The sequence below is a fragment of the Primulina huaijiensis genome, chromosome 6 (assembly GCF_012295235.1).
Source record: "Primulina huaijiensis isolate GDHJ02 chromosome 6, ASM1229523v2, whole genome shotgun sequence".
In the NCBI taxonomy this organism is placed as follows: Eukaryota; Viridiplantae; Streptophyta; class Magnoliopsida; order Lamiales; family Gesneriaceae; genus Primulina; species Primulina huaijiensis.
In genome coordinates, this window is record NC_133311.1 from 1,413,284 (window position 1) to 1,425,468 (window position 12,185).

A 12,185-nucleotide genomic window follows, 5' to 3' on the forward strand; every position below is an offset into this window, starting at 1 on the left:
GGACTTATACAAGGACTAGATCAACCTGAACAAATTTGTGTGCCAAAGTGTTGATTTGTTGGCATAATTAATAATGGTGTTTGTTATTTGACAAGATAATGGTGGTTGATAGTTGGCTAATAAATATTGTGGTTGATAGTGAAGGATGTGAAAGATTTTGATTTATATGTTACATGCATCTCAAATTTGCATATAAATAGGCTTCATCTTTGGCCTTGAAGAGCACTCCAAAATGATAAATATAAGAAGCAATATAATTGAGGTAGCTTCTTGAGAAAAATTGAGAGTTTCTTTGCATAAAGTTGGGACATGAAAATTATAAGTGAGCGAAAGTTGGCTAATAAATATAGTGGTTGATAGTTGAAGGATGTGGAAGGTTCTGAGCGATATGTTTCATCTCAAATTTTCTTATAACATTGGATGTACGCAAATTATCGAACCACGTAAATTTCTTATATCTCATTTTTTTCATTATTTGATCACATGTATAATTTTCTACAAAATACATCACATCACATATATAAATTTAATATTATTTTCTCTATTCTTTTATCAATCTATCTCTATTAGTATTATCTACTTCCAATAGTTTTTTATATACGAATAAAACACTTATTAAATAAGGGTAAAATAAAAACTTTCTTTATTAAATTTGATTTTCCAATATTTTTTTAGTATATTAGAAAACACAAATAGACCTTCATATTTGGAGGGGAATTATTTATTAATATTTCATAAAAATGTATATGGTTAGGCATCATTTGGTGTGGAGGATAAAACACTGATTGATTATTCATCATTTTTTTGTCCAATGTTTGACTCAAGTTCTATAAAGAATTTGTGTAAACATCATTATTTATCCAAATTATACACTGACAGCTAAATATATGTTACGTTTGGTTAGATTGATAGGATTAGATTTTTTAATAATTCAATCTGATCAAATGTTTGGTTGCAATTCTGTGTATTGATTATTTATCCCACATCAATCAAATCATTAACTATTTATCATATATCATTCAAATCATTGACTGAAAAATTTCAATACTAAATGCTTCACATGTTTCTTCTATTTATATTGATTAATTATAGAAAATGTTAAAACTATAATTTATTATTTTATCTCAAATTTAATCAATCAAAACAAATACATGAATATTTATTCAATATTATTCCACATCTTAATCAAATATTTTAATAAAAACAATACATCATCCCAACTAAACAGACTATAAATATCAGAAGATCAATAAAGTTGATCATCAATATGCATTTATTAATATTAGGTCTAGAAATCTACTTCAATGCTCCATTACCATTAAAGTTATTGCTTTTAGAATGAATAGTATTCACTTGCAAGCTATTATTACAGGAGATTATTTAACTAAATGACATTTATTTTACCATGAATTTAAGTATTTCATGCATGATCAAAGTTCATTTTCCCAAAAAAAAAATTGAAGTAAGTTGATAAATAAATTGACCAATGTTATTTTTCAAATGATCCCTTTATTACATGCTATAAAATAATTGTGACACTAGTATAGAACAATTAATTAGAACAGATATAGTCACAGAGGGAATAATCTTCCTGTCTTTGTCATTTGCATTTCACTCACAATTTTTGGGAAATTTTTTTCTCTTTCGTGGGTAATAAACAGCTTATTAAAATAGGAATTTAAATCGCGATCATACAAATTTCATTTTTTTCTTTTAAAATCTTATCGGGAAACATAAAAAAAAATGTCAAATTTTTTTTAATATATGGTACGATTTTCATTGTGATAATAGCTTATTCAACAAATATAGGAGTTTAAATCACGATCACATAAACTTCATGTTTTTCCTTGATTAATTTGATTGCATGCATGATGTGGTGGTTATTTAACAAATTGGGACAAAATCTAAAAAGACCCTCTAATTAATTATTTCATAAATATGTATATTTTAAAAATATTATAGTGTAAAATGTGATATATCTCTCTGTCATCTGATGTAAATAAAACTACATTTACTACTTGTATATCTTCTGCACATTTACACGCAAGAAAGTCCAAAAACTTGCAAGGTTTAAACCATAATTAATGCTAAAAAAATGAGTTTTCTAATATAATATTCAAAGGGTAGTGATTAAAAAACGAGGGATATACGTACCTGCAGTCCATCTCTTTTCCTACGAAGAAAGTATTACTAGACTCAACGTTCCTCGCAAGAAGATTGACAGTCTGCGGTAGATTTCAATCACCACAGAAATCTAACATCTGAATATGAGATCGATATGTAGCCAAAGACGACTTGCCGAACATTAACATATGAAGAAAAAAAAACCTGAAACAAAATATGATCCAAAGATTTCATCGGCAAGTCATCCTTGGCTGCACAACCCAAACATCGTATTCACATGCAAGATCCACGGTGATTAATGCATTTCTCTAAATATAGGACATTATCATAACATGAAAAATAAAGGGTTTCTTCCATTTGAAATTTTGTAGCAAAAATAAAATGGTTTTCTTTGTGTTTTTTATGTGCAGGATAAGGATTATAAATTTATCACNGGGTTTGGGTGTATATATATATATATATATTTCGAGCTGTTACAAACGTGACATCTTATCACCATTTAACGAATTTTGTTTTGAATATTTATGGATAAGGGATTGGAAAGTGATCACTTCTAGGAAATTTGCTACACATTGCCCACCACACTTTTGGATATCCTCCAAGTTCCCAATGGAACATGCTTGTGTTGGCTTTCCCAACAAACTTAAAAAATTTAAAAATAAAATATATATACAACAATTAAATTTTCAACAACACATATATGCATAAAGAATTTTTGTTATTTCTAATTAAAGTTAACTCAATGTTGGGTTTTTTTTTTCCCTCTTTTAAACTTTGGATTGGATTGGGGGATTGGATGACTCAATCTTGTGGACCTTGAACATTTTGGGAGGGACCATTGCACGTGTATATGTTTTGCTGGCTTACATACATATAATTGGTGAATACTTATTAGGCACAAAATAAGAATAATGTCATAGTTGAATAGGAATCAAATCAAAAATTTGGCGTATCATGATTTTAAATTATTTGACGATGGACAAAATTTGAATTTCAAACTCTCTATGTATCAAATTAAGCAATTTCAATAGTATTTTGATGGATTTTAAATAATGTGAAAATCATTTTTCAAATCATTCCCTAAATCAAATTAATCAATTCAAGCGCATTCTAAGTTTCTATATAAATTTTAAAAAAATTGCATTCTTGAATATTTGACTCTTTGCGATTTCGCTCCTCTATCTTGTAAAATTTCAATCATAATCAATTATCTTTGTTATTTTGCAATTTTGGTCTTATTTTCAACATAACCTTGACATAATGTCAATGGGCTAACATGACATTAACATGATACTAGTTTACACTCTCATGAAAAAAAATACTAATATGGCCAAAAACTTAAATATATAACACAACGACTGAATTTGACAACATAGATAACCAAAATTGTGATGAAACAATCATCTATGATCGAAATTACTGTTTTCTCAATAAAATTATCTTTCGAAATTGTTTAGAAGTAGTTAAGAGAATTTCTAGTGTCTTCAACCAATCACCAAAATTTTAAGTAAAGGAAGATGTTAAAACACTAAATGCAATGAAGGGAAAAAGAAACAAAGCAATTTGATGAAAATGACAAAAAAAATGAAAGAATATGGGGTTCACAAATTTGTTTAATGCATAAGCGCCAAGGTAGAAAGGTTAATCAACAAATATTTGGCAATATTATGTTTAGAAATTAAGATTAATCAGTGTCCAAATTATATAAACAAAATATATATCCAACTCATCCAACGGCAACACGGGCAACCTCTAAAGGTCAAGCAGAGGGTGTTTTTGCGCGTCTGCTGGTGTCGTTTTCATCTTAATACTGCGTTTCATCAAAAGGGGCGATACGCTGGCTTCAAATATCACGCGCCATAGCTGTTTAGTGTCGCAGAGAACATAAACAAAACATGTAAGTGCCACTCAAGACTGATTTTAGATGAGATAAAGCAATCCATATCACACTAAACATGGAATTTACTGACAAAGGAAGCCAGTGAGAAGGACCGGGACGTTGATGAAAATCTTTTGGAGAGTACAGTTTGATCACATGATTCGATAAAAACATATTGAAGTTTCTTTCCTAACGAGTTGGCAGTTTGCATGTATGTTTAGTATGGTTTGATTGGGCTAGCATCATTTCACAAAATATGCGAGATCAAAGAAAGCAGAGATGTCAAAGAAAGAAACAGATTAATCATCAAAAGCATATCCAGAGACTAGAAGTAGAAGAAGCAAAACCAAAATAAGCAATGAAAGAGGTACGAATGCCAAAGGGCTAAAAATTATACCTCGCGCCACCAGAGTGACCAGGTGAGTAAGTGCTATACGCTCCATAACCACTTCCACTAACCTGGATGAAGAACTTGGATCAGCCCAAAAAGGAAGGAAAAGTAGCAGAGCAAGCAATTTAAATGCTAGAATATATATACTTAATGTAAGAATTTCAGTTAAAAGATGGAAATAATATACAATCAGACATCAAAATGGAAAATATCATTAATCAGAAAGTTTTACGCCCCTTATAATGTTGTCGAAAATTGTCGAATTCGAAGTAAAGACTACCTGTGAATCATCATAGTTCCCATATCTGTCAGCCGAAGGCGAGGTTTTCGGGTTGTACCCTCCAGAATAGTTTGAATATCCTGGATTACGCATTCTATTATCACGATTATCATAATTTGCACCTTCAAAGTCCCCAACTGTTGCTGGAAGGTGAAGAGCCGGTCGTGATAATATCGATGAACTTCCCCCATTCTCAAACAAGTTAGCTCTCAATCGTTGCATCACTTGATATAATGCACTTCTAGCAGCATTCATGTCTCCTGTTATCTGCTTAGATTTATAATATATTATTAATGTTGTACATTTTTAAAAATTATTGTTGAATTTTGTTTCACTAAAAAAGTATACTAATGATATCACCAACTTTTATAAGGCCTGTCTATATGTTTAGGCACAAAACATATGAAGAAAGTGAGCAGTGGCAAAACCATAGAGAGATGGCAGAGGCAGTCGTGACACCCACTCTTCCTCTCCTACTGGAATTTTCCTATGGATTTATATGATTTTATATATTGTATATACGAAAAAAAATTGTTCCGAAGAGGCTGGTACATAGATGCACAACAATGAAAAATCAAATGTCGATATGCACAAGCACATATTCATTTACCTGCACCATCTCATCGTCTTCGGATGCAACTTTAGGAACATTTTCATCGGAAAAAATGCGAATGTTTGCTCTGGTGGTATTTCTCATCTCTTTAATGATAGCCCCACCTTTACCAATAATACATCCAATTCTAGAGGCTGGTACAAGTAAGCGAGTTGTAATCACGAGATCACCTGAATCTTTTTCTATTTTCTCACTGCATCGTTGTTGCAAACGATTTATCGCATCAATAGTCCGAGATGGACCTTCAAACATCTACAATAATTCACAACTGAATTGGTCACATTGAGCATACCTCGGTTAACTACAGAAGTAAAATTACGTAAAGCATGCCCACCTCCTTCGCAGAAACGGATATAACACAATCATCTCCGTCAGCACCAGCGCTATCGACTACGACAAATGCTCCTGATTCCTGTCTAATTTGTTTAATAATAGCACCACCTTTCCCAATCACAGCCCCGAGATTTTCAGTTGGGCAAACTAAACGAAGTGAAAATTCCTTCGGGCCAGAAGACCATTCTGGGCCATCAATTTTGTGATTCATATAAGGACCCATTAACGAGGTCGCACCCAAAAGTGGACCACTAGCGTTTGAGTTATTAAATGTAATCCCAGATCTATAAATGCTAGGCGAACTCAATAGTGAATGATGTGATCGCGAGGGATTATCATGAAGCCTTGATGCTACTTGGTAAAGTGCATTCATCACAACAGTGGTTTCCCCAGTAATCTGAGAATTAAAATGCAAGCAAATCATCTTCAACTATAAGGGAATGATGTGAATCTAATATTAAAAGCATCATTGAACTGAAAATATCAGCTCAAAGTACGATCAATAACATTAACATGGCAGGAACCATATTCCATCCATCAACAAAAAAACGTACAGTCTCATTAAAAAAACCACCAATGACCAAACTAACCATTTCAAGTGATCAAATGTTAAAATCAGACTGTACAACCCAGTTTCGGATAAGTAACAACTAGAAAGGCAAGATACTAATGTTTGAGTTCTGACAAACCATTCGTAAAAATATAGACTCTTGTCATTCAATTTTACTCGAAAGATATAGGCTAAAGAACTAACAAAAAGAATCAGTTCATGCGTGTTTAGGAAACTTATTTATACAACATAAACAGAAGTTGTAAAAGTACCTGTATAATCTCATCAGAACTCAAAGCACAAGGAGGTAAATGCTCGCTGCCCAATATCCTAATCTGAGCATGGGTGTCATTACGTATGTTCTGGATTATTTGCCCCCCTTTCCCAATCACACAGCCGATCTGATCCGACGGCACAAGCAAGCGAACTGTAACTTGGAGAGGTTCGTCGAATGTGCCATTGACCGGCAACTCCTCAGACACCACCCTTTCATGCACCCTAAACAGAGCATCTTGTGCAGGTGAAACAGCCTCATTGCCATAACTATTGGTTTCAATGCTAGTGCTATAAATGGTGACTACACGTTCCTCACACCCTGGAATTGTTTCACTAATTCGAATCCGAGCCTGAGTCTGGGCTCTCAGCTGTTTGGCAATATCCCCACCAATTCCAATAATGCTCCCGATTTTTCTCAACGGGCACAAATAACGGTAAACTGTATCATCGGGCCCAATGTGATTATTAGCTTCTTTTTCATCATTTCCAGGGATTCTTCTACCTCCTCCATTTCCAGAGTAATCAGAGAGCATTTGAGACCGTTTTCCATAATCACTCCGCTGACCCATTCTATAGAAGAACTTGATACGCCTACTCCACCGGCAAATCCAATCAATTTTCCATCATACGAGGCGGCAATAAATCAAGAATCCAATTTAAACACAAATGGCCAAATAAATATGCACAGCCCATCCACCCTAAACACGGACCACGACAAACACACACACAACGAAGAAAAGAAATGAAATATAAAATCATCAGCGCACGAAACAAAATTCATGTTCTGGCCTGAGCAAATAAGCAAAAGAACCATTTTTAATTTCGACATTTCTTATCCCAAAAAGTGATAAAAAGTTTTTCCATCAACGGGAAAAACCCATTAAACTAAAAAATCCTAATTAATCAAAAACAAAAACTGATTCAATAATTCACCAAAAAAAGATTGCTCCTTTATGTAAACAAAACATCATTCCCATATTTATTTCATACTCACCAATCCGTTTTTAAAAAAAAAAATCAAAACTTACAATTCTGAATAAACAGAGAGGGTCCTCTCCCCGTTAAGGCGCAAATGTTGTATGGAACCAGTACTACGTTTGCACTGTGTGTTCTGTGTCTAACCGCTTCCGAAATACCCCATTTTGCCAGAAATATGATATATTTTTTAAAATATCTTCTTCTTTTTCTTTTTTCTTTTTTCTTTTTTTTTTGTTATTTTGAAAAATCTTAAAATAGCTGGTAAATATAATTTTCAGGGGACTAAAAAAAAAGTTGGACATTGGAGATAATATTAAAATATAAATATAGAATATCCATTTTGCTTATTCTTTTACTCTTTACTAATATTGTTCATTTTGAATTAAATAAAATAATTATTTCGTCTAGAAGTATTTAGAAACAAAGTTATTAATTATTCGATCATTTGATTGTTGGGATATGATTTTGTTTTTGTCACTTAGTTTCTCTCTTGGTTGGTCATGCTTATAATAAGATGATAATATTCAATAATATTACAAGTTTTTTCCATAAAAAATGATTATAATAATTTATCTTTTTTATTTATTAATTTTTTTATTTTTCTCAAAACACATCTGATCAATGTTCAAATTACACGTTTCATTTTATCATAAGGTAATTTTTTTTATTTAATCTATTGATCAAGTTTTTTTTTTAAAACAAACATGGAATAAGTCAAAGATTTGTGAAACGTGTGCAATATAGAACTTAGGCTTGAATTTCATGATGGATGTGAAACTAAGGTTTAACAAAAATTATGAATTGTTGTTGCGGTATATAAATATTATCACATTCTAATGTTGGTTCGTATATAAATGATTAAATTTTGAATTATGTTATAAATATATTATTATTGTAGATGATTATCTTATTTTGTTAGATTTGAAAGATTTATAATCAAGATAAATATAACAAGATAATATCGGTAAAGATTTGTATGTTGTTATCTTCCTTATAAATGGGGTGATTGTGTTCAATGAAAATTGTACTTGAGACTCATTCTCTCTTTTTTTTTTTACGGATTCTCTCTACTCATCTCTTTTTTTTTATGGTTTATAACACGTTATCAGTACAATGTTGTAAACAACTGAGAATTAACATATTTCTCGTCCTACTGATGCTATTGGCATAGCACGACGTGTTGTCAATACTCAATTTTATGAGATATTTGTTAGTGCTCTATAAGTAATACAATTATAATTATTGATATATTGGTGTCCGTTAAATATTATGATGTTGATGGCTCTAAAGTAGCACAACATGATTTTATATTGAGAGAAATTCATGATTAAGATATAATATAAGATTATATATATTAAAAATCTAAATAGATTCGTGATTACGATATAATATATTGAGAATATAAAGAAATTCATGATAAAGATATGATGCATGCATGATTTCATATATTGATAAACTGAAGATATTCACGGCTAATATCTGATATTAGATCCAAGATCCATATGTATTACTGAAAGATATAGATCTATACCAAATTATAAAGATATTTATAAAGAAATATTGGTCAAAAGATCAAAAATTTGTTGATATTTGTTGCGTATTTTCTGCTCGTAAACGCACGGTTATCAAGTTTTAATATAAGAGAGTAAAATATCGTTCCTACGAGGAGTGTACATATAAAAATATATCAGTGCTTGTAATTACAATAGTCGCGACTTTATCTAGAAGATTCAATAGACATGTTTGTTTTACTAAAAATGAATTAATTGCAAATAAATAGGAGTCGAAGAAGCGAATTTATATTCTCTAGAGGAGTGATTTCACTTAGTTTCCACGATAATTATTCTCAGTTGAGTTTATATTCATGAATTCCAATCCTTTAATGGCCAAGAACACTTAATTATTTTATTCTCCCTTTCCCAAATGACGAATAAAGTGTATCATTCAAACTTCTATTCAAACATTCCTAATAAAAATCTAAGTTCGAATTATATATTCAAATGATGATATTACCTAGGCATCGCTAAAGTTATGCGCCTTCCGAACTGTATAAACATTTAACAATGTGTCTCTAATGATCCATAATTCTAGTTCTTCTCCCGAGTTGTAGAATTAATAAGATAAAAAACAATTTATGGCTAGTGAATTGAAATCGATAAGAACTAGGAAGCACGATTAAACCAAAAGGAATTCAATCATATAAACAAATGATTCAAAATTATCATGTCAATAAAGTTACATCATCCTCTAGAATGAAAACGTTAGTTCATAGCGAAATCAAAAAAAAAAAAGCATGTTTGAAGATTTAGACATCTCGATACAAGAACTAAAAAGGGGGCGAAAGATTATATAGCAAATCAGAAGTGGCATCTCTGTCCCCAGATTCGTTGTTCTTCGTCGTTGTGATCAAGTATTATTCCGCCTTCAATCAACTATTGAAACCATTGATTTTGATAATAAATGCATCATATTTTTGGGATATCTTAAATATATGTTGTATATATTATGTCAACTGATAATGTGTCATGTGCGACAAATGCATTAGAGTAAATCTCTTGAAGAGATTGTAGATATGTTGGAAATAATTTGAATCTTATGATCAAATATTTTGAGTAATAAGATTTTTATGACACAATTTCTCATTTGTTATTATTATAAAACAATATTTCCAACATTGATGTGGAGAAAAAAGAAGCTAAAAGAATATTTTTGAGATCGGGCTCAATGTAATATAAAGTGAACATGAGGTTTCAAGTTTAAATCTCCAAATATGTTATTTGATCTAGTGTATAAGATCGATTGTACTATTTAGCTTCATTAATGTTCTAGTTGAACTACGTATACAGATCGTTTGAAGCGATGAAGAACCTCTTTAAAGAAAATGAGTAAATATCTCAATGTCAGAAGAATAATGGAGGCTAGTCGTTATGAAAGAAATTGATGTCCTACATGACATATTTTATATTATTTGCAAGTAAACATAAAAGACGTTTAACACGTGATCGACCAAATATTTTAATGAATCCAATTTGGATAGTGTTATTCATGAAGAATAATAAGCATATTAAAAGAAGATATTTCACATATTATTTGAGATCAAAATGATATAATTATTAATGTGTTTTTGTTAAAATGCAAAATGATGATTATCTTGAAATACAATTTGTAGTGATTGTCAATAAAAATGATTGACAAATGACACGTGAAATATTAGAACACTTTAGCTTAGAGTTTCTAACCCAAAGTCGGTTCTAAGAAAATATTTTCAGTTATCATGGATATGTTGATTTGATAGTGATATATAGAGAAAATCCTCTTAGAATTTGAGGTGTCAAATGGATTTAGATTCAACGTCTAAAACTGTTATTTCAATAAAACATGTCATTATACAAATTAAAATGATCGTGGTACATGTGATACATTTAGCTTTGTACCTTTAAGAGTTTATTAAAATGGACAAGTAATTGAAATATAAATTTGTGATAAAATACTTGGAAAAGACGAAATTCTGTCCACGATTATAGATTGAATATTTTCTAGAAGAATATATATACACAAGTTATAGTACAAAGAAAATGTACGAAAATACTTTTATAAGTTACATCAATTTGTGGTTGTTTGACCATTTGATTCTCAAAGTATCATTTTCGCCAATTTGAAAGATGAAGAAAAAATATTTGGTCTTGAAATACCATATATAGGAATTTATAAGTCATCATATTTCACAAATTATGATGTATATCTTTTCTCCAAAGAAGACAGTGACAACCAAAAAGATACATGAATGGCTTTCTTTGCAATATCATACAGACTATTTATTTACTTAAAGAAATTATCAACAACTGAAGATATTTTTAGTGTACAAGTTCGGAATACGAAGAGTTGATGATTTCAAGTGATTCTTGCAATAGAGGGAGCAGTCAAAGTTGTACTATTTTTTCCTCGTCTATTATTTTTTCCACGTGGCTTTTCATGACATGGTTTTTAATGAGACAATTAACAATTAGCAAGAGATGTCGTACTCTTTTTCCTTCACTAAGATTTTATTCCACTAGGTTTTTTCTAGCAAGATTTTAATGAAACACATATATCGTGAGGAAGACATCAAAAGAAAGTTGTTGGAAACTTAATTTCGGATGTTTGACAAACCGATTATTTATTGGAACTAACTGATCAAATATTCGATCTATACAGCTTGTCTAACTGAAGAGTATCGCGCATATTATCTAAGGCAACCGAACCCAGCTGAACTGAACTTTCGAAGAAAACTAACTGATCAGTTGGCAACTGATCAGTTGAACTTAATTGAATTCTTGAAGACAGCTAACTGATCAGTTGGAAATCGATCAGTTGATATATTCAGCCGTATGCTCCCTTCAACTAAACATGTCTCGGGAAAGAACATTCAACCGACAAAGAGTCAAAGCAGATTGCAACTAAATACGAAACTCCGCACTTCAATCAATACAGCTTAGAACAACGCATTTCGGCTAAAGCAATTAAGACGCCGCATTACAATAAACGAAGCAAACAATGCCCAAGGAATGATGAAGTGGCAATCAACCGATACAAAGATTCAAATATATCTCAAGTTACCGTTGGAAGGGAAGATTATAAATATGATAGAAGATCAGCTGAAAAAGGGTGCACAAACTCTCTATTCAAAGCTTGCTATTACTCTGTCAAAATTTCAGCTCACACTCACTTGATTTATTCGTAGCCGTCAAGGCTACAATTTGAGCTCACCAGCACTTTGTAATA

At 31.2% G+C, this 12,185-nt stretch overlaps 1 protein-coding gene across 1 annotated transcript; it reads right to left on the minus strand.

Moving 5' to 3' along the window:
- Window positions 1–3,719: 3,719 nt before the first annotated feature.
- LOC140979508 (RNA-binding KH domain-containing protein RCF3-like) lies at window positions 3,720–7,618 on the minus strand. The gene is made up of 7 exons (XM_073444928.1): window positions 7,475–7,618; window positions 6,443–7,037; window positions 5,622–6,017; window positions 5,285–5,539; window positions 4,675–4,941; window positions 4,401–4,462; window positions 3,720–3,987 (listed from the first exon to the last, which is right to left on the minus strand). Exons 2-7 carry the CDS (start codon window positions 7,013–7,015, stop codon window positions 3,975–3,977), a joined length of 1,566 nt encoding a protein of 521 aa, XP_073301029.1. The 5' UTR covers window positions 7,016–7,037; window positions 7,475–7,618; the 3' UTR covers window positions 3,720–3,974.
- Between the last annotated feature and the right edge of the window lie 4,567 nt (window positions 7,619–12,185).

Excerpts from the sequence above, each read along its gene's own strand:
- LOC140979508 (XM_073444928.1), bottom strand. The coding sequence starts at position 7,015 with ATGGGTCAGCGGAGTGATTATGGAAAACGGTCTCAAATGCTCTCTGAT. Across the intron at positions 6,018-6,442 it reads GTTCTGATGAGATTATACAG|ATTACTGGGGAAACCACTGT; the intron begins GTACTTTTACAA and ends TTTAATTCTCAG. Across the intron at positions 4,463-4,674 it reads GGAACTATGATGATTCACAG|GTTAGTGGAAGTGGTTATGG; the intron begins GTAGTCTTTACT and ends TTCTTCATCCAG.